At 43.1% G+C, this 27,814-nt stretch overlaps 1 protein-coding gene across 1 annotated transcript in view; it reads left to right on the plus strand.

Moving 5' to 3' along the window:
* The window catches only part of ctxnd1 (cortexin domain containing 1), a 45,950-nt gene extending 18,592 nt beyond the window's left edge, over positions 1 to 27,358 (plus strand). Inside the window, exon 2 of the mRNA XM_074624831.1 lies at positions 22,039 to 27,358. Coding sequence (XP_074480932.1) covers positions 22,114 to 22,296 — 183 coding nt within the window. The 5' untranslated portion in view covers positions 22,039 to 22,113 and the 3' untranslated portion in view covers positions 22,297 to 27,358. The remainder of the gene's footprint in view (positions 1 to 22,038) is intronic.
* Positions 27,359 to 27,814: the final 456 nt, after the last annotated feature.

The raw sequence follows: 27,814 nt of genomic DNA on the forward strand, positions 1-27,814 counted from the left end.
TTTGGACGGGCCTGGACCCCCAAGGCCCGCCCTGTCATGTTCTGGCTGTGCCAGCTCTTATTATTTACTTTTGTGATTTTGGATTTGGTTTATTTGTATATATGTCCGGTGTTTCCTGTTTTATTTTGGTAGTTCACTCCTCCTGTGTCTTGTCTGGTTTTACTTCCCTCCTTTGTTTGTTTTCCCGCCTTTTGTTGATTGTCTGCCCCGCCCTGATTTGTTTCACCTGTGTGTAATCTTGTCTGTTACTTAAGCCTGTGTGTTTCCCCTCTGTCCTTGTCGGTTCGTCTTGTCACCCCAGTCCCGTCTACCTTGTCATCCGTGTTCATTGTTTCCTCCAGCTCTGGTCCTAGTGTTCCTCCTGCCCGGGTTCTCGTATCCTCTGGTTTGTAGTTTTGTTTGTTCTCGGTTTGATTTTTGGTATGTTTTCTTTGTACTTTGTTCCCCTCCTTGTTTTGTGGTTTTTGGATTTTTGTCAGCTTAATTAAAGCTCGCTTTTATTTAAAAACTTCCGTCCTGCTTGTTTACTCTGCGTTTGGGTTCACTATAAAAACTCACCACACGACAGAATGAACCGACCTGTAAGATGGACCCAGCAGAGCTGCAAATGTTTTTTTTTGAAGGTTGATAAGTTTGAAAGGACTGTGGAAAGACTCTTTTCTGCTGGTTCTGAGGCTTGGAGTCCCATCTTGGAACAGCTTGCTGAACAGAGACTATATTTTAAGGAGAAGCCATGGGTGAGCCATTTTGTGCCCCAATTAGACATTGTGACAAAAAGACTAAACCAGTTCATGCTCACCCATCAGGTCTCCCTGCCTACGGGTCACCATTCTCCACTCTAGGCTGTTGGCGTTGGCTTCCTGAGCTTCCGGCCCATGCCCCAGCAGTCAGTTAGCTCTAGGCTAGCATCAGCCCCGGATCTGTTCTTGGGAACCCGCCTTGCCCTGGGAGGCCCACTGAGTTTCCAGTCTGCTCCTCGCCATGCTGGCATCCAGGACACTAGCTTCGAGCCAGATGTCATGCTAGGGGTTGGATCTCCCAGAAGGAGGCGTGGGTCTCAGAGGCGGCGTTCTCCTAAGTTGCTCAGTGTTCCATTCAAATTCAAGCCCACTCCTGTGTCGGAGGTCCGGCTGACCTCTGCTCCAAGTGTCCTGTCGGAGGCCCGGTCGACATCTGCTCCAAGCGTCCTGTCAGAGGTCCGGCAGACCTCTGCTCCAAGCGTCTTGTCGGAGGTCCGGTCGACCTCTGCTCCAAGTTTCCTGTCGGAGGTCAGGCCGACCTCTGCTCTAAGCGTCCTGTCGGAGGTCCGGCAGACCTCTGCTCCAAGCGTCCTGTCGGAGGTCCGGCAGACCTCTGCTCCAAGCGTCCTGTCGGAGGTCCGGCCGACTCCTGCTCCACGTGTCCTGTCGGCGGTCCGGCCGACTCCTGCTCCACGTGTCCTGTCGGCGGTTCGGCCGACTCCTGCTCCACGTGTCCTGTCGGCGGTCCGGCCGACTCCTGCTCCACGTGTCCTGTCGGCGGTCCGGCCGACTCTTGTTCCACGTGTCCTGTCGGCGGTCCGGCCGACTCCTGTTCCACGTGTCCTGTCGGCGGTCCGGCCGACTCCTGTTCCACGTGTCCTGTCGGCGGTCCGGCCGACTTCTGTTCCACGTGTCCTGTCGGCGGTCCGGTCGACTCCTGTTCCACGTGTCCTGTCGGCGGTCCGGTCGACTCCTGTTCCACGTGTCCTGCCTGTGGTCCGGCTGATTCCTGTTCCACGTGTCCGGTCGGCGGTCCGGCCGACTCCTGCTCCAAGTGTCCGGTCGGCGGTCCGGTCGACTTCTGTTCCACGTGTCCGGTCGGCGGTCCGGTCGACTCCTGTTCCACGTGTCCTGTCGGCGGTCCGGCCGACTCCTGTTCCACGTGTCCTGTCGGCGGTCCGGCTGACTCCTGTTCCACGTGTTCTGTCGGCGGTCGGGTCGACTCCTGTTCCAAGTATCCTGTCGGTGGTCCGGTCGACCTCCGCTCCACGTCTTCTGTCGGCGGTCCGGTCGACTCCTGTTCCAAGTATCCTGTCGGTGGTCCGGCCGACTTCTGTTCCAAGTATCCTGTCGGTGGTCCGGCCGACTTCTGTTCCAAGTGTCCTGTCGGTGGACCGGCCGACTTCTGTTCCAAGTGTCCTGTCGGGGGCCCGGCCGACTCCCGTTCCAGGTGTGTTGTCGGGGGTCCGGTCGACCTCCGCTCCATGTCGCCTGTCGGCGGTCCGGTCGACTCCTGTTCCAAGGGTCCTGTCGGTGGTCCGGCCGACTACTGTTCCAAGTGTCCTGTCGGGGGTCCGGCCGACCTCCGCTCCACGTCTCCTGTCGGGGGTCAGGCCGACCTCCGTTCCACGTCTCCTGTCGGGGGTCTGGTCGACCTCCGTTTCGGTTGGGCTCCAACCGCCACCTGTTTTTCCGGTTGGGCCGCAACCGCCACCTGCTGCTCCGGTTGGGACGCAACCGCCACCTGCTGCTCCGGTTGGGACGCAACCGCCACCTGCTGCTCCGGTTGGGACGCAACCGCCACCTGCTGTTCCGGTTGGGCCGCCACCTGCTTTTCCGGTTGGGCCGCAACCGCCACCTGCTGTTCCAGTTGGGCCGCAACCGCCACCTGCTTTTCCGGTTGGGCCGCAACCGCCACCTGCTTTTCCGGTTGGGTCGCAACCGCCACCTGTTTTTCCGGTTGGGCCGCAACCGCCACCTGCTGCTCCGGTTGGGACGCAACCGCCAACTGCTGTTCCGGTTGGGTCGCAGCCGTCACCTGCTGTTCCGGTTGGGTCGCAGCCGTCACCTGCTGTTCCGGTTGGGTCGCAACCACCACCTGCTTTACCGGTTGGGTCGCAACCGTCACCTGCTGTTCCGGTTGGGTCGCAACCGCCACCTCCTGCTCCGTCTGGTTCGCCGGTTGGGCCGCAACCGTCACTTCCTGTGCCGGTTGGGCCGCAACCGCCACCTGCTGCTCCGGTTGGGACGCAACCGCCAACTGCTGTTCCGGTTGGGTCGCAGCCGTCACCTGCTGTTCCGGTTGGGTCGCAGCCGTCACCTGCTGTTCCGGTTGGGTCGCAACCACCACCTACTTTACCGGTTGGGTCGCAACCGTCACCGGCTGTTCCGGTTGTGTCGCAACCGCCACCTCCTGCTCCGTCTGGTTCGCCGGTTGGGCCGCAACCGTCACTTCCTGTGCCGGTTGGGCCGCAACCGCCACCTGCTGTTCCGGTTGGGTCGCAACCTCCACCTGCTGTTCCGGTTGGGTCGCAACCGCCACCTGCTTTACCGGTTGGGCCGCAACCGCCATCTGCTGTTTCGGTTGGGTCGCACCCGCCACCTCCTGCTCCGTCCGGTTCGCCGGTTGGGCCGCAACCATCACCTCCTGTTTCGCCTGGGTTTCAGCCCAAAAACCTTGTTCCTGTGACTGCTGGGCCACAGTTCCAAGACCCCGAGTTCCCCGGCTCTAACTCTGCCTTGCCCCCGGGTCGTCCGCCCGAGTTTCCCGGCTCTGACTTTGCCTTGCCCCCGGGTCATCTGCCGGAGTTTCTCGGCTCTGACTTTGCCTTGCCCCCGGGTCATCTGCCGGAGTTTCTAGGCTCTGACTCTGCCCTGCCTCCGGGCCGTCCGCCCGAGTTCCCAGACTCTGTCCCGGTTCTGCCCCCGGGCCGTCCGCCCGAATTCCCAGACTCTGTCCCGGTTTTGCCTCCGGGCCATCCGCCCGAGTTCCCAGACTCTGTCCCGGTTCTGCCCCCGGGTCATCTGCCGGAGTTTCCCGGCTCTGTCTCTGCTCTGCCCCCGGGCCGTCCGCCCGAGTTCCCAGGCTCTGTCCCGGTTTTGCCCTCGGGCCGTCCGCCTGAGATAATCGGTGCCCAAGTTTCCTGGAGTCCCTCCTTCGGACCCCCCTCCGCCCACCCGGTTCTGTTTGTGGAACGTCTGGGATCCGTCCCTTGAGGGGGGGGCTATGTCATGTTCTGGCTGTGCCAGCTCTTATTATTTACTTTTGTGATTTTGGATTTGGTTTATTTGTATATATGTCCGGTGTTTCCTGTTTTATTTTGGTAGTTCACTCCTCCTGTGTCTTGTCTGGTTTTACTTCCCTCCTTTGTTTGTTTTCCCGCCTTTTGTTGATTGTCTGCCCCGCCCTGATTTGTTTCACCTGTGTGTAATCTTGTCTGTTACTTAAGCCTGTGTGTTTCCCCTCTGTCCTTGTCGGTTCGTCTTGTCACCCCAGTCTCGTCTACCTTGTCATCCGTGTTCATTGTTTCCTCCAGCTCTGGTCCTAGTGTTCCTCCTGCCCGGGTTCTCGTATCCTCTGGTTTGTAGTTTTGTTTGTTCTCGGTTTGATTTTTGGTATGTTTTCTTTGTACTTTGTTCCCCTCCTTGTTTTGTGGTTTTGGGATTTTTGTCAGCTTAATTAAAGCTCGCTTTTATTTAAAAACTTCCGTCCTGCTTGTTTACTCTGCGTTTGGGTTCACTATAAAAACTCACCACACGACACGCCCTTAATGCCGACGCTGGTCCTAGGTCCCTGAGCTTAGTGTCAAGTCTAGAGGGAACTATGGTATTAAACGCTGAACTGTAATCCACGAACAGCATCCTCAGATAAGTATTCCTATTCCCTAGGTGGGTGAGGGCGGTGTTGAGTATTGTGGCTATAGCGTCGTCCGTTGATCTGTTTTTTCTGTAGGCAAATCGGTGTAAAAAATTTAACTGAGTAAACAAAAGGTTGGAGATCCCGGTTAAATGAACAAAAGAAGGGGAAGTTGTTGGGCCAGCACACAGTGGGTGTGCTGGCCCAACAACTTAAAACTTAAAAGTGTCTAACTTAAACCAAAAACACGAAAACTTAACTACCGGAGATCTCTAGCCCAAGAACAAAGTCACAAACTAAATGCTGAAAAAGTCATCTAAGATCAAAACAATGAAACAATGGAGACTAGTCTCCCGAGCAGGGCTGCCGGCTGACAGCCTGAAGCCGTGGGCACACTACCCGCATGAGGCTCGCGTGACGGCAGCGTCGCGTCGTGGCTGCGTGATGCACACCTAGGGTGTTCACACTAGACGCGAGTTAGCTGCCTGTCGGGAGCGTGTCTGCTACCTGTCAGCTGTGTTTCTGCTGCTGCTGACAGCCCTTTCTTTCTGTATAGAGTTTGCCTTTTAATGGCCATTTAACTTCATGATAAATATAATTTATATTTATTTTAGACAGAGAAAAGTTCAGAAACGTGTGGTAATTAGTAAATAATAGTAAAAATCCACAATTAAAACTGCTTTCCAAGTCACTGCTTGTTCCACATCACTGTCAGGCACATATTTCAGAATAAAAGCCTCGTGTTAACAAATGAAGGAATTCTGTGCAAAGAAAACCCGCTTTAGGGCTTTTATTTCGAAATGAAAGCAGGAAGTGTTGATTTAAACACCAAACGTTATCAATTTTTTTGAGCCCCCAAAGTGACTGCGTGTTCCACAGCACTGACTGCTCATATTTCAGAATAAAAGCCTCGTGTTAACAAATGAAGGGATTATGTCTATTGAAAAAACGCCTGAGGGCTTTTATTTTGAAATGAAAGCAGGTGATTTGTGTTGATTTAAAAACAAGTTTGCTTAACTTTACTTTTTTTTTCATCTCCGTAACATATTCTACAGATAAACCTCGAAACTGTAGTAAAGTCTTGCTGGTATGAAGTTAATATACAGTCACTAGATCACCTTCACTGTCTGTGACATATTCTACAGATGTCTAGACATGTAAACTGTATTATGTAGCTGATATGATGTCCATATACTGTCAATAGCTCACCTTCACTGTCTCTTGCTGCTGGGACACGCAGTTGAGACGCGAGGGGCTCGCGTGTAAAATAGGCGTGAGACGCGCGTCTCATGCCGGCAGTGTGTCCACTCTAACCTGTTAACATGGACGCCGAAATAAAAAACAACACGCCACGCGAGGCTCACGCGAGCCTCATGCGGGCAGTGTGTCCACCACTTGAGTGCCAGAGAGTGTGCGCCATTACGCACCGTCCCGCCGCCCTTTTCTTCCCTCCCTTAAGCAGTGCATCGTCTCAGGTGCGCTCCTCCTGAAAGAAACAAGTAGGTCAGAAGGGAGGGGAGACAGAGAAACAAAAACACGCCCACAACAGTGTGCCGTGTGGCACATTAAGGCCCACACCTAACACCTCCATCCCCTAAATTTCTTCCAAATATAATCATTTGAATGGGCGTTATCAGCAGTTACCAACCTCATAGATATGGGTTAGAAGGAGCCTGCTATAGGGTTGGGCGATGAGTACATTGATGGTTGTTGTTTTTTTGGGCAATGTTTGTCATTTTATTTTGGTAATTTAACGATGACAATGACGATGGCCGGTTGGAACATTTTTTAACATATCACCCAAACCTAGCCTGCCACACCTACTAGTAGGTTCAGACTCTCAGGACTTTTACCCATGAGACCATATATTAATACACACTAGTTAGTATTCCCAGCACCAGGGCAATATATTTATGGGTGTTGAGTGAAAATAAAGTGTGTTCATGGTAATAAAGGAGCATGTTACCCAGTGCAACAGTGGGGCTCATTGATGTGTTTTAAGTTCTTGGACAACAATGGAGCTCTATGGCACAGAGGAAGAAGATATATCAGGCTTTGATACACACACAATACTGTACTTGTTACTAGATTCATTCATTGCTGTTTTGGAGTCTGCACATAGGATCTGGTGACAATATGGCTCCCCAGACTTAAATGAATCCTTTTCTGTACAGAGTTTGGCTAATTTGAGTATTTTCAGTTATGTGCTGATCACCAGCCACAGTCTGAATGTACCACTATCTGATCTGATAATAAGTGCTATCAGTTAACACCCATAACAACAACAACAACAACAACGCCATACGCTTCTCCAAACACCCTGCACTCCTAAAAGCTTTTCATAAAATATTGATATTCTATTGTTATGTGCAGTTTTAATGTGATTTATGTTTTGTGTTTATATTGAGGTGTATCTGTTGCGTCTCATCCTTACTTTTCTCTTCAGAACTCTGAGGCAGAGAGGGCATATTTCCATCTTCTCCTCCTTGCTTTTCATTCATCCATCCATCTCTCTATATATATATATATATATACGTATATATATATATAATAACATTCTGAAAAGAGACAATAGTTTAATTTACTTTGATCTTTTTTTAATCCAGTTCTTTTTCTTATTTTGATGTATTATTACATTGAGATATTACTACTTTTACCTGAAGTAACAATCTCCAAGATTTCCATTTAAATAAATAAATATCTGTTCTACTGTTTTTTGCGGTCTCTGCTAGCATTGTGAGTAAACGGTTACTGTGGCCAAACAATCAAAGGAAAGAGCGATGACTACAGACGATGAAACTACAAAAAAAAACAAAAAAAAAACTGCCAACTGGCTGACGTCACACGGGCGACACTGTTTGGTTCTCTGGAAAATTGAGATCCAAAAACACAACTGCAATTACCATTTATTGCCATATGTGCCGCCAAAAAGAACGAAATAGAGATCTCCAAGATTGTAACGTTAAGCAGAAGATCTGAATACTCCTTCAGCCGTTCCACAGCTGTGTATTCCCAAAGTCAAGCTCAATTTCCAGCTATGTCTGTCTGCCTAACTGACACACTCTCCATCCTCCAGTTCCAAAGAAGGAACTTAAACACTGGACGTTGAGTGTGTGTGTTTGAGGTAGAGTGCTCACCATGATTGCAGCTTCTTACAGTAATCACTCCAGTCAATTATAGAAGAGGTTTTTGGTTGGGTGTCACCATTCATTACTGCTTAAGTGATAACACAGACAGACAGCATTTATCTCAGCCCAGAGCGCTCAACTTCACCAACTCACCCTCTGTCTTTCTCCTCCAGCTTTTACCACCAAATTGACTTTCTACTTTACAATCTCACCTCGGCTTGGATTCATGTATCAGTAAATTTATAAGGCTCACAGTCGAACACTCACATTGAATTACATGGACAAATATTTCATAAACTTACTTTGCTTGTACTGGAAAGGGGCACCTATAACTTCAAAAATCCAATCAAGGCAAGGAGTGGAGCCTCAATCTCAATCTACATCAAAGTTATTAAAGTAGACTTTTGCAATGGAAAATCTCGAATCACAGTAAAACTCATGTGAGAAACAAAACAGAGACAAAAAGAAAAGGTTAGAAAACATCACAGGAAGTACATTAAAGGAGCAGTGTGTAGGATCTGGCGGTATCTAGCGGTGAGGTTGCGGATTACAACTTCACCTGTGTGCCAAGCGTGTAGGATTGCTATGGTGGCCGACGAGAAAACGAAAATGTTGTAAGAGTAGAGTACTTAGAGTGTGTGTGTATGTGGGAAGTGAGTAGCGAAGCAAGATAGAGAGAGTGGCGGCGACGGGAGTGAGTAACGGTATTGACTTTGCCCAAGTAGGAGTTTGGTTTGTCTGTTCTGGGCTACTGTAGAAACATGGCAGTGCAACATGGAGGACTCCGCGGAGAGGACCCGCTCTCTATGTAGATATAAACGGCTCATTCTAAGCTAACGAAACAATTCTTATTATCAGGTTATTATACACTAAAATAAACATCCTTATTAATATTATATTCCATTTCTGCCAATAGATCCCTCGAATTGTTACACACTGGTCCTTTATGTAGTAGAAATGATCCAAATGGCACAATACAGCATGCCTGCACTGAATGAGGTGGTATCACTCTGATAGTTTGGGTAATCTGCTTATTTGTCATTTTACCCAGAGTCAGATGAGATCAGGGGTCAGCAACCTTTACTATCAAAAGAGACATTTTAGGCAAAAAAATAAAAAATAAAAATCTGTCTGGAGCCGCAAAACATTTGAGCATTGTGATCACCCAGATCAGCCATCTTTTAACTGGTTACGTTTCTAGTCTTGACCGCACAGCTGATAGGTACGTGGTTTGTTTACATGGCATAACAGAAGTGCATATTTAACAGTGTGGAGACAGAGCGTCCGATGTTATTAGGCTATAAGTAAACAAGATAAGAAAATAGATTTGTCTTTTTATTTACTTTACACAACACAAATACAAAAATATGTTTGTGGGTAGTGAAATATTTGTAGATCATGGTATATATTTGTGAATTGTCTTCTGTGGATTACAACTATTATCTACAGATCTGCTGCGGTACGAATCGGACAAAATCACATAAACAAACAGGAGGAAAGTTACAAATGTCAAGTGGCCCATAAATCCACAGTAAGCGATCTGCAAATGCGCAAATATCATTCCATGTGTAGAAATAGATGCACAAATGCGTATATATCACTTTACATGTAAACCTAAAAATACGTATTTACAGAGTAAGTTATGTGTATTATGTGTATTTTTGTGGATGTGACTTTACACAACACAAATACAAAAATACATGTTTGTGGATAGTGAAATATTTGGAAATCATGGTACACATTTGTGGAATGTCTTCTGTGGATTACAGCTAATAAAGTCCAATAAAAACTTCCATTTGATCTTCTATTATATATTACAATATTACATGAATGATCACTGATCACATTAATGAGTAACCAGCATTTTAATGTTGTAGAAGGTGAAAGTGGGGTTTATATACTGTTAGGATGGTTAGCGAGATTAATTAGAGATTTGTGTTTGGTGAAACTTGGTGGTACTGGCGCATAGTCAGATTAAGATCAGTGTCAGATGGGCTCGAGGGATCGCATGCCTCCATCCTCTTCTGATCTTTCTTTTTCTTGGGTGCATATTCTACATGTAGGAGTCACATAATGTAAAGTATCTTGTTTTTTTCCTATGTTTATAGTCTGGTATTGTTCACTTTCTCATTAGGGGAGAGTGGGGTGATTTGAGCCTGTGGGGAAGTTGAGCCACCCCTTGTTTCTAGGCAACCAGAGACAAAATTGGTCATGTGACCCCACATTTTTGAAGAGTACTGACCCTGTGATGGAGAGAGGCAAATGTGGTAAGCTCATTTAGGTTAAAAAAAACCTTCTTTTTGCTGCACAAAGTGATTTTTTTATGTTCAAGGAGTCATGATTCTTGTGTCTGAACAATTACAGACAAGTTTGAAAAAATCTCACACCTGTTAGTGCACTAGGAAGTTAAAATATTATGCTATAATATAGGAATAATATATATTTTGGAGTATTTACTGCACTGTAAGACTTCGATGTAAATTTACAGTGAGATTCTAACAGTTACATACTGTAAAATGCTTTTACTGTATATTACTGTGAAAGCAATGCATTCTGGGAGTCAGAACGCTTGCTCCCATGATCCCAGCGGTCAAGTGTATCTTTTCACAGTAATCTACTGCTTGCCGCTGAGAATCTCGGGAAAATAAATTAACGGCTATTTTTCTAAATTCTCGCGCGTATTTTTTTCGAGTTGACCGTTGAGCGCCACAGCTCAACAGCTCAACAGTCAACGGCTCAACGGTCAACGGTCACTCTGGCAGCAGCAGCAGCAGCAGCATCGTTGTTGTCCAGTGCAACTTGAGGAGCAACAGCAGCAGTTTGGATTAACACTTTTTATTTTCACCACCGCCAGTTCCATTTTGATCGTCAGACCAGACGAAGGGAAACTCCAGTGGTTACATTACGTTACTTCATGGTAAGTCAAATCATCAAGTTGTGTTGTACCTTTGCTAACACAGTGCACGTTCCTCCATGGATGTACATTAGCTAGCTAACGGTAGGTCGTTAGCTATTCTTAGCTTCGTCTATATTTCAATACTCATTAGTATCACAGGTAACACACATCAGTAGTCTATCTTATATTCACGGTAGCTAGCTAGCGCTAGCACGTTAGCTAGCGCTAGCTCGTTAGTTAGCGTTAGCTCGTTAGCTAGCTGGTTTTAGCTTAGTCAGCATTTAAATTCTCAATATAATTACTAATAGGTAGCAGCAATCTAAAAGGGAGACAAGGCAGTATCTATCTTGTGTTTCAAGAATGTTCAACTGTCAATTTTGCCGCCATGCATGTGGTACTAAATATGCCTTTGTTAGGCATATGAAAGTTCACCAAAACACCCCACACATCAAATTTAAATGTGCTTTCCACGATTGTTACCGTTCATTTGGCAAAGTTACAGCTTTAAAATGTCATGTATATAGAGATCACCCAGATCAGAGGGAGTCAAGCTTGAGGGAAGGATGTTCTGGCATAAGGACATTAACATTAGACGTTTTATCATGCCACATCGATTTCTGTACTGTCAAATGTGACAGTTTGTCTACATTATTTTCTCACTTGAAGACTCACATTAAAGAGGGGAAACCAGTCTTATGTCCATTCACAAATTGTGGTAAAATGTTTACTGTGATATCCACTTTTTCATCACACTTGTCAAGAACACATAAAGGTTGTGTAGTTGGTAATCTTTTGAGTCAGATCAGGTCAGGTAGAGATGATGGAGAGAATACTGTTGAGCAAGCAGGGTGCTCACATGAGCATGCAGGGTGCTCACATGAGCATGCAGGGTGCTCACATGAGCATGCAGGGTGCTTCAAATAGAAGAGAGATGTCCTCATCTTGCAGGCAGATGTGAGTATAACTGATGTAGTTTATTTCAGATTAAGACATTGAAATGCAATGAGTGGAGCTCAGTGTGATTTTAAAAATAATTTCTTTAAACAGGAAAATTGATGACAACTATAGTTAAAGCATTGTTTAATTGTATTAACATTAACTTAGAATTGCAATGCCTTTATTGTCTCCTATATAGGTGTCAGACACAGCGGCGACTGTGAAGACATCCCTCACCCTTCCTGATTGCCCTTGGTTGATCATTCTAGGTAAGCACTAAGCCCCACGTTTCTACTTACACTGTACTAGTGCACATATGCAGAGTACTTCTATTGAGCCTGTCAGCAGGCAGTCAGAAGGTGTGGGGCAGGCAGGAAGACGCTGCTTGCCGCTGGAGTTGGAGTTCAGTTGTAGTGAGTTTCTATGGTTATGTCTTCTATATTGTATAATACACACAACTTTACATTCTTATAAATAGATACTGATTCTGAAACAGTTGTGCATACAGAATTGGATAAATAAATATGTAGTTTTAGATGGTTAATAAATAGTTGACTATAATACATACACAGTGGGCTATGTTTTGGTTAATAAATAGTTGACTCTATAATACATACACAGTAGGCTACGGAATAATAATTTCTCTGATTCTTCTCTGATATGTAAATAGTTTGTTTAAGCTTTTCTCTCACTCTTTCTGGATTAGGGTATTCCTATAGCTTGTAAATATGTAAATAGTTCGTTTGATATTCTCCCTCCCTTTGTAGATTTTATTTTATTTGTATTAACTTTTTTACTTGATTTCTCCTTCACTGCAACGGACACAACCACTAAGCTTTATGAAAATGAGTGCGCGATGGTGTCGCAAGTATGTAAATGGCTACCTGGATACATCAAAGAGCAGTACAGTAGATGAGTAGCATCTCGCATCCTACATCAAGAATTCCTGATATCTAGCGGAGGCTTAAATTTTTTTAGAAAGGTTTTCAAATATCAGTTGGAAATGCCAATACCATACAAAAACAATAAAGCGGTAAGTGGCCACTTGATAATTCGTCAAATGGTCAATTTGGTATTCAGCCTAAAGCTTTTTGCATTGTGTTTCAGGTCCAATGATTTCCGACCAGCGCTGGATGGTAAGCATCGAGGGTCAGGTGGTGTGTGAAGGGGCATTGTCTGCGTTGGGGCTTGCTGTTGTCTTCACATCCTACTACAACTTCAACCTCCAATATCAGGATCACGCTGCCTGGACACTTGAATTCATACAGAAGTAAGTTTGAATTCCATATAGACATTTGTGTCAGATGTTTGGGCCTTACAGCTATCCTTGTATCTATCTATGTGTGATAGACATACGATCAGAGAGTAGGGTATGGAGAGTTCATTCCAAAATAAGCTTAAATGATCACTTGGATGTTTGGGTGTGTATGTGTGGTTCTAAAATATATACAAGAAACATAACAGTATTAGCCTTCAATAATATCATTTCATATATAAATTAATAACCCATTGTTATTAGTCTTGAATAATTAAATTAAATAGATAATTATCAAAGAGTCATCAAGTTACCAAAAAAACTCAATGTTATATTCATATTCCAAAAGTGTGACTCATAAAACATCAGGCAAGTAAGCTATATTAGCAAGAAGTATTTCACCATGTCCACGTGTATCTACTCTAATATGCATTGCAAACATAAAGCATGAAAAAGAACGATTCGGGGACTTATAATAAATCAGGTATTATTTATACTAACAATATTTAGCGGTCTAATTTTAGGTAAGAGGTGGTTTGATTCACATTTGTGTCTTTTTGTTTTACCTTGCTATGCCTTGTAGAAGCTGTGTCAGGATCAACCCAGAGAGAGGGACAAAGGCACGACAGGGAAAGGTGACCAGCAAGAAGAGCGGGAAAATGGTTCATAAGAAAGGGACATCCCTGAATCCTCATGTTTGCACCCTCCTGCGGAAGCTCATGGATTTCGAGTGGGACTTTGTGTGAGTTTAACAATCACATCCCTGACTCTGTCTGTAGAGACAAACCCTCCATATCTCACTCAATTACTGAAAATCCCTTTATGTCTGTGTCTCACTTATTCACAATGTTATTTTTTATTTAATTTTGCTTAAAATGTTCAACCTGGCATTATTTATACGTTTAATAATTGACCATATTGAGCCAGCACACCGTATTGTTCAACAGTATTGTTCTGTCTAGTGAACCCCCGCAGTGTAACGGGGGAGGCTATTTCATTTTGAAACAGAAAAGTTACAGTATTTACTCAGTCCACAAAGTACAAATGTTTTAAGCCCGTCACTTACTCAGATACACTCACACATGAATTCATTCATTCACAACAGTATTTTTATTTGTAATGGCTATTTTTGTATTTTTGAATTTTATTCTATTTACAATGTTCAACCTGGCATTATTTCTACGTTTAATATTGAAGATGTTTAGCCAGCACGCAGTATTGTTCAATAGGATGGTTCTGTCTAGTGAACCCCCTCAGTGTAACAGGGGAGGCTATTTAATTTTGAAACAGAAAGGTTATGGTATTTACTCAGTCCATGGACTCAGATATTCATACACAGTCAAATATACACCCTCACTCAGTCAGTCAGATACACACACACACACTGTCTCTTACTCACTCACAACTCATCACACCATTTTTATTTGTAAGAGCTTGAGTATTTGAATGTTTTATTTGGATGTTATTTTCTGTCAAACTCAGGTTATTATAATAAACAAGAATAATATGAATATGCCATGTTGTTGTGTTTATTGTTCAAAATTGTTATTTTTCATTTGCTTGTTAGTTTTTATAGATGCTTAAAATACTGTAATTTGTGGAATTATTACAGGAAATTATTGGACATTTTGATTACAACAAGTTACTGTATTTCTCTGATACAGTAGAGATACTGTAAATTGTACAGTATCTTGCTGGTGAAACTGCAACCAATAAATTACTGTATTTGGAATTATTACAGCAAGTTACTGTATGCTTTGATTACAGTAAGCTGCTGTATTCTTTTGATACAGTACAGATACTGTAAATTGTACAGTAACTTACTGGCGAAACTGCTGCCAGTATTTTACTGTAATTTCTGAAATATTACAGCAAATTACTGTATGCTTTGATTACAGTAAGTTGCTGTATTCTTTGATACAGTACAGATACTGTAAATTTTACAGTAAAATACTGGCAGCAGTTTCTCCTGTAAGTTACTGTAATTTTACAGGAAAAAGTTTTACAGTGTGGCGGTGATGGTGACTTGTCTTTCAGCAATAAACACATTTGAATTGTCCATCGTCACATGTGAGGCTGAAAATCCTCATGAGTTAAGTAGACGTTTGATGTGAGACATTTACATAATTTACCCTTTATCTATAACATTTGGGATTATAAGTCATTTCTACAAATCATAACCTGTATTCTTGAATAATTAATTTACAAATAGAATATCAATTAATTCTGTTGCAAATAACTACTCGTTTTTTTTTTTTTAATGTGTTCTTCCATTAGAAATGGTTCATGTGCATTCAGTGTCTTGGCAGTGAAGTCCATTTACACACTGTGGTTTAACAAATCTGAGCACAGTATAAATACAGAATGCAGATTTTTAATAAATGTGCATATGTTAGTCAAACATTTTAAACATATTCAAACATACAGAAATACTTTAAAACACTGCTGCACTGGCAGAGATAACCATCTGCCTTTATTAATATTTGAAAAGTACAAATATGGGCAAATACAAACTCCAAACCATCAGAGGTTGCTACAGAACAACGCTGACTGACAGCTGATCCATTAAAAACTGACGTTGCTCCCGATAGTCCAGAGGAAGGGACGTCTCATTTCCTTGCATCTCTCCAATCTCAGTGGAAGGGAAAAGATGTTAGTGAGGGATATGTGGATGTACCCGGTCCATCATGATGCCAATATCACTTCCTCTACAATAACACAGCAAATCAGTCTGTCAAACAGACCTTTAAAAAACACGGGTTGTACAACAAGTTGTGCATGTTTCAGTCACCCTTTGCATTTTCAGTTGACAAGAGAATATCCCATATTCTGTGCATCCAGAGCTGTTCTCTCCAGAGAGCCTCCCAGGTGCATCACCGCCATGCTCCAGCTACATTCTTAAACATATGCATTTATTTATTTAGTGTAAGTCAGGAGGGAAAACTGAGTAAACAGCAGCAACAGTGAAGGTGAAACCACCTCCAACCTGTTTCCTCCACTCCTCCCTTTAGTTATTCACTCAGGATAATGTAGCTTATCTCTGTACAGCAGTGGATGGATTTATGGAGCTCTCTGGTCTGGAGAAATCACCATGAAACAACAAGACTTAAATTCCTCAGCTTTTCCACACTTGCATGCACTTTGAATATTAATGGTGCTTTATGCCATTAGATCAGCTACTCACAGAGAGAGAGAGGGCCTCTCTACTGTTCTGACAAATTCTACTTATTTTGTGAAGTAAAATTTGGCATTGTCTTGGTCTGTTGGTTGTAAGCTTTAACTTGAAGTGCACCTGGTTTTCTAATTTAATAAAGAATCCCTTTAATCCTATCCAATCCTAGTCTTTAGCCTGTTTATTCAGTATGCCAGTTTGTAAAGCCTCTATTTTAAATAGACTATATTGTAATCTCTAAAGCCCACACGTAACTCTGTCTGTCCTGAATCAGTTTAATATTGAAGGAAGGAAAGATGAATTTACGGAAAGATGTATAGTGTTTCAGTGCAGTTACTGTATGAAGAACTTTGTCGCCAATAATCTTTTTGTTAAAAAAATGCCCTTCCTTTAAAGGGACTGTTTGTAAGAATCAGAAATTGCTTGTTAACAGCGACACCTGTGGCCGTTAAGTCAACGAAAGTCAGTGTCCTGTTGCTCGCGCTTGTGCTCGCTCTACATAGACATGAACAAGCATCACTCAAAACAGTGAGGAGACACGTCAGCTAAAAGCACAATATCACTCTATATTTCAGCTGCTTGGCAGTAATGTTAGTTGACCAGACGAAGGTCTCTCCATGAATCAATGCTGATCCTAGTGTTGGCTTTTCCTGCCTCAGCCTCCCGACCGCGGCCGGAGGGAACAGGGGAGACACCGGAGTTTTGGTCGGAGGCGATAATGTTTCTCTCTGCGGAGCCCCATCACTTCACAAGACACGGGAAACCTCTGTTGGTCTGGAGGAGCTGCAGCAGTTATTTCTGCACAAACGTCCACTGTACATTCACTAGATATTCTCAGAGCTAAACTAACTCTTCTGCAGTGTGGAGTGTGCGCGCATGCACGTGAGAGGTGGAGCAAGCTGAGCGAGTGAGAACGAGCGCGGTGTGTGAGTGAAGGCAGGCAGAGGAGTAGAGGAGCAGAGTACAGCAGAGACTCCGGTCCTGGAGACCAAAGCTACGGTCTCACCCGTGTCCTCCGACCGCGGCCAACACTGTTTAACAGACGGGCTTCACTACAACCAAGAGGTTTTGGTGCTTCCGTGTAGTTTGTGTTGGAGTCTGAGTCTGAACAGCGTAGCCACACACGAGCGCGCATGGAACACCGACCCACAATGATTTATACGTGTAAGAAGTTACAAACTGTTCCTTTAACGAATAGTTAGATTGTTTGGGATATTAAGTTGGATATCAATCTCATGTCTGTGTGTTAGATACGGAGCTGGAGTTAGGATGTAGTTAGCCTAGCTTAGCATAAAGATCTGAAGCAGGAGGAAACAGATAGCTATGTCCAAAGTAAAACAATACACCTACCAACACCTCTAAATCATGCTGTATCTTGTTTGTTTAATTTGTGCACAAACTGAAATGTAAAAATGACAGTCTGTGGTTTTAGTGAGAGTTAGGTGCTGAAACTATCTCTGGACACAAAGCTTGGTGTACAGTGACTGTGCAAACCCTACTGGACCACTGGTACCACTGGTACCACTCCTGATATGATGGCTATGATGCAATCATGTTATAGCTACTTTCATTGTAGAAGGTCAACTTTTGAATATTAAACTAGTAAAGGCTCTATTGTCTTAAGACAATTCATGTGTGTTCTCTAAAGCTGAAAGACAGAGCTTCCCAAAGTCTGCAAATGTAGCGCCAGCATATTGGCAAAGAGCAGCGGGGTAGGAGTATCTTTATGAACCAACAATGTTGGCAGCTGCTCTATCAACCGTTTCCTGAAGACAAACTTGTTCAGCTAAACACATGTGAGCAGGAGTAGCGCAACATGAAGGAATATTATATGTATACAATTTCAACCAAGTGAGAAACCGTAAGGTGCTACAGAAAAAGTGGAGAGAGATTCAGCCTTGTGTTTGAATTGCAGTGCATTAGTGTCTGACATGTATACATCCCAAACAGCAGCTTGATAGCGTGATGGAAGGTATCTGATTGGTGACTGAGGTATAGGGGTTCTGACAGCTGCTTCAGTGATATGTCCACAGTCATCCCCTCCACCCCCACCCCTATGATCAATGATCTTTGGCCATGCAGCCCATCCTCCCTTGTGGCAAGAGGTGTCACATACCTTCTGCTACCTTTTTTTCAGGTTACCTGTTTTATAAAGATCACTTTTTTTAATCATATTTGCTCCAATCTTGCGTACTTCGGCATTAATTAACTGATAAAATGTGACATAAAGTGATATTTCTGTTTTTATTGGCTTCTTTTTTATTTGCCTTTGTATTAATTCCCCTATCAATCCACTATGCTATATAATTTCCCCTTTTATTTAATTATTTTTTTCTTTTTATGAACTTTTAAATTGATTTAATTATTTTTGCATTTATTTATTATTTATTGTAAATGTATTTATTTATTTATTTATCTATTGATTGATTTTTAATTTTCATATATTTATTTATGAATTTATTTCTGCATGATTTTCCCTTTGCATTTCACCCCTTATTTATTTAAGGGTACCTTATCTAGCTACCGGATGGATGGATTGGATGACAGCCCCCTTATTTGCATAATGAGGTAGAAATGCATTAAGAAATGTATAGAGAAACAGAAATACAGAAATGAATAGCGACAGTGGGGCTCACAGCAAGAGGGTCGCACGTTCAAACCCGGCTTGGGGTCCTTCTGTGTGGAGTTTGCATGTTCTCCCCGTGTTAGCGTGGGTTTTCTCCAGGTTCTCCGGTTTCCTGCCACAGTCCAAAGACTTGCAGGTTAGGTTCATTGTTGACTCTAAATGTCCCGTAAGTGTGAATGGTTTCTGTCTCTATGTGTCAGCCCTGTGATAGTCTGGAGACCTGTCCAGGTTGTACCCCGCCTTCACCCAATGTCAGCTGGGATCAGCTCCAGCTCCAGCCCCCCAGCTCCAGCCCGACCCTGAATAGGATGGATAATTAATGGATATAAATAAATAAATAAAAGGGAAAATTAAATTGATAGTACGTAGGGGAATTAATACAAAGGTAAATTAAAAATAGAGAAGTAAATTAAAACAGAAATATCAATTTATGTCACATTTGATCAATTAATCAATGCTACATTTATTTTAATATTATTTTTGGAACATTTAATGGCATTTTTTTTTTCATTTAGTTATTCATTTTTGATTTTGGCAGGTTCCGTCCTCCATAATCACAGATCATAACCTTTTCCCCTAACAAAACAGTCATAGGTATCAGACTCCGCTACCTGCAACAATCACAGGCTCTGCCCCTGCCTAAGAGCATAAATCATCACAAGCCCTGGCACACACATTAGACTCCGCTACCTGCAACAATCACAGGCTCCGCCCCTGCCTTAGAGCATGAGCTCAGAGCCTCCATTATGTATTCATTCTGACCCCTCCAAGTGCACCGCGTGTGCGCCTGGCCAGGTGAGCCTGGTCACGAAATTACCGGAAATAGCTTTGCCATGCTTGGACACACTGGGCAAATGTAGTAGACTGCAATTTGCGGCATTGATTCTCGAAAATATTATATATTTTAATTCTCTCTCTCTCTGTCTCTCTCTCTCTCTCTCTGCTGTGGTGCCTGTGTGTGATGGGCTGCAGGTGAGCTTCGCTGACTGGATGATTGACTGTGTGAGTGCATAGGTGGTTCCCAGGAGCTGATTGGTTCCAGTTCTCCAAGCTTGTTTAAAAGGCTGGCTTCCCTCGGCCCCTGCGGGCTCTTGTCTCGCCACTTCCAGCGAGGATGTTATGCATGCAATGGAACAAATCTGTCAATTGACAGCCCATGTTCGGTAGGGGTAGGGAGCATTTTTGCTTAATTCTTTTTGCTCCTGTTTTCGGTCAGGAGTTTCTTTAGTGACTTGTCTTTCGTTTTTTTTATTTGAGTAGGTAAGTTTAGGTTGCTTAACTTTAGTTCCGTTTTGTTTATTGTTCTGTTGTTAGCCTACCATTAAGTTATAAAGGTCCCATATTGTAAAGTAAAGTAAAGTAAGATTTTCATGTCTTTTATATTATAAAGCAGGTGCTTTATAAATGCTGTGAAAGTATCGAAGCGCTCAATATACAGAGAAATACACACAGCCCGTATTTAGAAATTGTGCATTTAAAACAAGCCGTTCTGTCCATTTGTGATGTCACAAATATACAATATTTAGACCATTACACGGTTTTTAAACGTAAACATCCTAAAAGTGTCAAAGTATATTACTGGTTGCAGTGTATGTGAATAACATCAGCTGACAGGAAGTAAACATGGACCCAAGCTGTTGCCAGGCAATGCGATTCTGTTGCAATTCCGTTGAAATGCGCTAAAACGGAGTGTTTCAGACAGAGGCATAGGTATATTCAAGCAGACAGTATGAGGAAAATACTTTTTTTTTAACACGAAATTCAAGTATGAACCTGAAAATGAGCATGATATGGGACCTTTAAATAAACTTTTAAAAGGGCTGCAAATTCCTTGTTGCTGGGGGTTCTTGGGATCTGGGAAGAGGGGAGTCTCATTTTTCATGTAGCTCCAGGGTTTCCCCTGGGCTGGGTCATAACACACATCACACTCACTGCCGTGAGACTGGCTTGTAATACAGGGCTTATATAGGCTAGTTCTGTACTGAACTGAATGTACTGCTGAACTAAAGGCAGTCCGCAGCCGTGTGGAGGATGATGCGTTCACTTGCTATTGTACTTTCTGAAAAAAAAGTGAACAGACTACATAGTCACTGACTGAATCTTTGAAGTGAACTGAGCAATACGATTCGAATAAGCAACGTGATTTGTGACCCCTATTGTGTGTTAATTTCAAATTCTCTGCTGCTGTAATGATGCTGCTACGTCTTCCCAAGTGGTGCAGAGAATTGAAGGACAGTATGTCAACGAACTAATAAAATGCACAGGTGGTCTAATCTCATGGGGACCCAAGTTGATGGTGTGTTTATAGGTCCTTATGGATTCAATTCAGTATTAATGTAAAGAACGTTGCGTCCTCTGCAACCTAGATGTAACGAAAATTCAGCTACGGGGGGGGGTACCATTTTGCAAATCTACAGCTGTGTCTGAAATCTCCGTTTACTGCTTGCTACTGAGAGTCCATTAAAGAAGGAGTGCTGAATGAGTGGATGAGGGAGTGATTTCGAACACCGTCGGAGTCACAGTGGTGACAGATGTATGCCACTCCTGGAGTCCAGGCTTCGTTGGCCCCAGCGGCGTTACGACGGGCCCCTGTGCACACTACTATGACGGCACCTAGTGCACGCTAGTCACTAGTTATGAAGCAAACACACACACACACACAATGAGCATATATACTGTATATTTTACCAACAAGGTGTACTTAGGCTACAGAGTGCTCCAGGGATGATGCATTTGTGTAGGCTGACCAGGAAGTTAGCATTGCCCTGGTTCCCTCGACAAAAAGCCAATTGGATTGTTCCATTGGGTTTTGGGATTATTGCAGAAAACAAGTTCTGTGAAAAACACATGTTTATGATACTTACACGTTTTGTTCAGATAATCTTCACAACTCTTCACAACAACACCACTTTATGATTTTTAAAGCGTGAATGCAATCGCCAGAAGTAAAAAGCTTAGACGTTAGGCTATAAGGGAACTACACCACGGTCGCATGAACACCAGTATACACGACGAGGCTGTAAAGGAGGACGAGTCGGCGTGATCCGGGACAGTCCCGGTTTCAAGCTGACGTGTCCCGAGTCCCCACACATATCTGTAAAACAATCAAATGTCCCAATTTTCAACAGTCACTAACAAATTGTCCCAGTTGTCACTACAATTAAAATAATAATATTATACTTACATAGACATTTATCATGTTCCACTCATTAATTAATTTGTGCGCATGAGATAAGTATACAGAGAGACAACACAGGGCACCGCTGCAGTCTCTATAGAGAGTTAAGTTGCGCGTGGTCAAGCCAACATTACGCACGGACGCAACAGATCCGCTGGTTACATTCAGTGTAGTTTTGAACCACAGAACACTCCGTGCTTATACTTAACTTAACATATCCGTCTTCTCTTCCTCTCTCTGTGTATCTCCAGCCGAGTCTTCAGAATGGTAGCAGGGTGTGCGGGCGTCGTGTCTGAGGACAGCAGCAGCAGCAGACAACAGCAGTCATGGAGGTGGAGGGCACTGCAGAGCCAGCCTTCGTGGACGTGGACCAGGGCTTGACTCTGGCCTGCATCGCCTTCCTCTGCCTGCTGCTGGTGGCCATGATCATCCGCTGTGCCAAGGTCATCATGGACCCCTACAGCGCAATCCCCACCTCTACATGGGAGGAACAGCACCTGGACGACTGACGCACATACAAACATATATATGCATATTGTGTATATATATGTGCTCCTCCAGGCCACCATACATGACAAACCAACAGAGTGTCCTCCCAGATAAAGGAGGGTTCTTCAAGGGTTCCATAGTGACGCAGTGCTTCTGTATGAAACCTAATGACTCCACACTGATTTCATCTCCGAAATACAAGCAAGCAAACAAACAAACTGGTAAATGAAAATACATCTTACATATATAGAGCATTTTAGTTATTCTAGTTACTGTATAATGATGAAGAGGCCCGTTAGAGTACATGGCTTTGTCCAAAATCACATAGTATGCACTACATACTCAATACGTGTACTATCGTTCAACATACTTTTGAGTGAACAAACAGTGGTATGTATCTTTTCGGACGCACTGAGTAGTAGTTTACGTCGTCACTTCTTAACCCTAACCCTAACCCCGTCACTTCCTGAGAGCCTCCTTGCCGTGTGGAGATGTGTAACCATGGTAATGGACGGTTTGTGAGAATCAAAGTCTGAATTAATTTAAATGATATGTTACGCCTAGCAAAGTGAAAACTTATACTTACAGTTAAATTGAAGCATTATTGACGTTACAGAGCTGTAACGTGTCTGTTGTCGTTACTGCCGCATTGCATTGTGGGATATTTATGCTGCTGTAGTGTCCAGCGTTGCATACTGTAATATTTCACAGGAAATAGTATGCAGTTTCATACTACAGACATACTTAAGTATCTCACATACTGTTTTAGCCTACTAAATAGCATGGTAGTATGGAATTTCGGACGCAACCCTTGTCTTTTCCTGGTACAGAACTTCTTTTATTTGAATACACATTCTAAAATGGTACTTTTATGGCACAAACCTAGAAGAACCATTTCCTGACTTTCTGAAATAGTTTTTAAGTTTATATATACTGAAAGGGCTTTCTGCTGTGATAATGGTAGAAAATCCATACACCACATTTTGGTTTAGAGTAGAGAAATACATACAAACCAGGTATGAACATGAAACCTGCATATCCAATAAGTCGTATATTGGGAGGACGAAATATAAAGATTGCTTTTTTTCCACACAAGGAGTGACTGGGAGGAGAAAGAAAGTGGAGAGCTGCTGCGGATTCTGTCTGCCACTGATGGAGTAAGACTATTACAACTACAGAGTAAAGCACATACTGTAAACTTGGCTTTTTGTATCTACCTAGATCTCTTCAGGAGCTGCCTTACAGTACATTCCTGTCGGACTACCGAACTCAATCAGTAATGGGCGAGTGGACGCCATCCTTGACTGACCGCTCTTTCCCTTTACATCTATACAGACTGGAATGACAAACTAGCAGAAGATCAAGAGAAGTCACAAAACTAAGTTCCGGGGCAACATAAGCAGGCTTGCACACGATTGAAAATGGAACAAAAGATACCAGTGGTCCATATGGAGACACCCTATCATGGCGAAATGATTTTAAAAAAATGTCCTCATCCGTAGTCTGAAATTGTTGCTGGTGTTTTGTTAGCCTCATTTAAAGCAATTCTGGTTTATTACAACTTGGTTCATAAAGTTTTGGTCATCATTCTGCTCAGTGATATTAGCATACTCATCAAGTTCATTGCTGAGCAACACATCGACGTACCGTAAAGAATAATAAAACTGTCTGATGTGTAAACATGCATAGCAGTTTACAGACTGACACTCCTACAGTAGGCCTATACCACGCTGACCTTAGTGGTTACTAATCGCCTGACTGCTTGTGTTTCTTGTCATGTCGTGGTATTCCACGACAATATCTAACCACTTCTAATAGAAATGGTGGCCAAAACTATGAAAATAATACCCAAGTTGCAATGAATCATCCTATAAGGGAATACACACACAAGCTTTGACAGAGATTGGCCTGTCCAATAAACATAGGGCTTTCATCCAGGAGACCTCTGTTCACATCCTGTGTGTTAAGTTTCACTTTCACGTTACAATCAGCTGTTCGTTCGTGTCCCATTTCGAGCCGAACCGTGTATTTCATTCCTAAACTTAAGAGGTTTTGTTGCCTATTCCTAAATTGACACCAATTGTAACTATGGTGGTTTTTGATGCCAAACATTAAGTAATGCCAAGGGTTGTGACAAAGCTGCGGTATGTGACAAGTTGGGATGAGAATGTGTTGATATAGCCTAATGTACACATTATACTGGGTAAGCTATTAGCAAAAAGCTTTGTTGTGGTTGACCAGGTTAGGGTTAGTGTAAAATTGGAGACTGTTTTTTTGCTCCATACAATGTATGCTATGCTAAACGGTTAGCATGGAGCCTCTGGGGTAATTTACACAAAACAGACATCAAACATTCAATGTTGTCGACATCACTTGGTGGTTAAATTGTCTACTAGGACTCGATGAGTTCCATAAGACATGACAAGATTAAAGGGGCACTCCATTGATTTTACTGGTCAAAATCTTTTTGCTTGTCATGGGGAGTAGGCTACTACTGAGCCTTTAAAAATAGTCAAGAGCCATAATCGGATGTCACATCTGAGCTAGCTGCTGTTCCACTAGCCTCTGTAAACATTGTAAAACATTAAAGCTAGGGTTGGTAGTGTTGAGAAACTAGCAAGAACACGCTAGATTTTAATAATGATCCAACCGAAAAAAACAACCTAGCGTTGTCAACTGTTTTCTAATGAAAGTAGCAAGCAGCACTGGCTCCAAAAGTCCCTAAAAGAAAGCCCATCCAATCATTACATTCGGGCTGAGTGTCTATGTATTGTGTTACAGAGATATCTACTGAAATGAGCATGCTAACCAGCTAGCCCCGGCCCGGCCGAGAGGCGATAGTGAGTCACTGTAGCGTCCAGTCTGCCCTCAGTCCAACATGAGAGGACCAAGGTACAGAGTCCATGTATGTTTTGATAGTTTTTTATTAGATTAAATCTGAGAAAATGACTAATATTTTGGTGGGGGGGGGGGGACAAAATGATAACACAAGTGGTTTTTCATTTCTGCCTCTTTGGATTTAGCAGCAGAGACTAGAAATGGAGCAAATATGATAAAAAAAAAAGTTATTTTTATAAAATGGTCACTATATCCTGACAGTAGTGCATGAAACAGATAATCTGAAACAAATCTGGTTCCTCGTTGTCCTCCGGTGCTCCTAACAGCATCTGCAAGATTTCACAGACCAGAGGAAAACAACCAGTCAGAGCTGATCTGGAGTCTGCCGTCTCTGAGCAGCTGTCAATCACTCACAAACTCCTCAAACTAGGCAGCGCAGATCAAATATGAATCAATATTCTGCTACTGTAATGACTATTTCTCTCCTCAAATGTTTTCAGAATCATCTTGTAGTGTACTGTTTAGCTGTAAAATGAGAAAGTGTGTGACCCGGCAGCCATGACGAGATCTCTTGAGGGAATACCAAGCACCGCCCACATGGCCGGAGCACAGCCAATAGGGACTCTCTTTCTCTGAAATGACCTGTGATTGGTCAAGTCTCCCGTCACGGGCTATGTTTTTTAAAGTCTGAAAACAGAGCCACGAGGAGGTGCAGAAGTCTAGTTATCTCTCAGAACACTTAAATTACAATATGCTGAAAGGGTATTATGGAATTTTTGCCCAATGATGCCAAAAACTTGATGCCTACTGCAGATTTAATCGAATAAAGAAACTATCAAAGCGTACATGGACCGTACAGCCCTGGTTAGTGGCACAGGAAACACACAGATGGCTAACATAAACTATAGGCCGACGCCACACGTGAAGATTAGCTGTGTTATTTTGACCGGTTCTCAGAGTTTAAGCGGGTTGGTTGGATTTTACGTATTCTTGCCCTGATGTTATTTAGTAGTTGTTTTTATTTAATGACTGTAAATTTTGATCGTATGGACCCAGTAGTAGGAGTGAAATGTTGCCCACTATATGTTTGGAGCAGGTCAGATTTTTCACATTGCACCTTTAAAGGCTGCTAAAAACTGAAATATACATTTTTGTTCTTTTTTAAATGACCTTCCCTGTCTTGACAAATTGAATGAACTTCACCAGATAATGTTGAGTGAGGTAATGTTCCAGCACTCAAATGATTTTTTATTTTATTAATTATATCCCAATATCATAAATCACAAAGTTGCCTCAAGGGGAGAGAATAACCCTGATGATGTCATCAGGGTTATGACAAGTTGGGCTTGGAGACTACAACTTTATAACAAATGGGTGTTACCAGGGAGGATGTTTTTGGAGTTTGTACTAGAGTTTAAAAGTCAGGATATGAGCTACTGCTGCTGTTTATGGAAGTGGGATACCAAATCACTGGAGTGTCCCTTTAAATAAGACAAGATATGAATAAAATGTAGGGAGGTCTTTGTCTATTGATTTCATGGTAAGCCACACGGGCAGATTTTGTATGTTTTCTAAAGAATGATGACTTTTTCTTACAGGACATGATTGACTTGTGTTTGCTTGAGATTCAGTGTCTGAGTATACCTATTTAGCATTGATGCTCAGACAATCTGTCACCATTTAGCCTTTTCAGTATAGCAGCCATGCTTGATTATGTGCTGCTGCAACAGCATGTCCTCTCCTGTTGCTGAACAAAATGCACACACACACACACACACACACAAAACAGCAGAACAGGCAACTCATGCTGTGTAATGTGTCATGAACTATTACACACTATTGCTTCTATTCATAAAGCAGCCTTGTTTGCTTTGCCTTTCTCAGCCATTAGTTTAGAATGCGCTGAGGTATTCTTGTTGCTTGTTCTTATGTATCCGCATAGACAACATTTGTCACCTATGAGATGATTGTGAATTGCATGTTATGAAGTGCCTATGCTTAAAGTAAACCACAGAAGAGTCATTTAGCACAATGCTGAGTTCCACATCAGCCCCCTAAGTCTCTTTCCCTTAAATTCCTTGGACTAATGAACATCTTTTGGATGGGGAAAATGGCACAGTATGCCTCTGTTAAAGGGACTGTTTGTAACTTCTTACACGTATAAATCATTGCAGGTCGGTGTCCCATGCGCGCTCGCGTGTGGCTACGCTGTTCAAACTCAGACTCCAACACAAACTACAGTGAAGCACCGAGAGAATAACCCTGATGATGTCATCAGGGTTATGACAAGTTGGGCTTGGAGACTACAACTTTATAACAAATGGGTGTTACCAGGGAGGATGTTTTTGGAGTTTGTACTAGAGTTTAAAAGTCAGGATATGAGCTACTGCTGCTGTTTATGGAAGTGGGATACCAAATCACTGGAGTGTCCCTTTAAATAAGACAAGATATGAATAAAATGTAGGGAGGTCTTTGTCTATTGATTTCATGGTAAGCCACACGGGCAGATTTTGTATGTTTTCTAAAGAATGATGACTTTTTCTTACAGGACATGATTGACTTGTGTTTGCTTGAGATTCAGTGTCTGAGTATACCTATTTAGCATTGATGCTCAGACAATCTGTCACCATTTAGCCTTTTCAGTATAGCAGCCATGCTTGATTATGTGCTGCTGCAACAGCATGTCCTCTCCTGTTGCTG

The sequence above is a fragment of the Sebastes fasciatus genome, chromosome 2, assembly GCF_043250625.1.
Source record: "Sebastes fasciatus isolate fSebFas1 chromosome 2, fSebFas1.pri, whole genome shotgun sequence".
NCBI classification, from domain to species: domain Eukaryota; kingdom Metazoa; phylum Chordata; class Actinopteri; order Perciformes; family Sebastidae; genus Sebastes; species Sebastes fasciatus.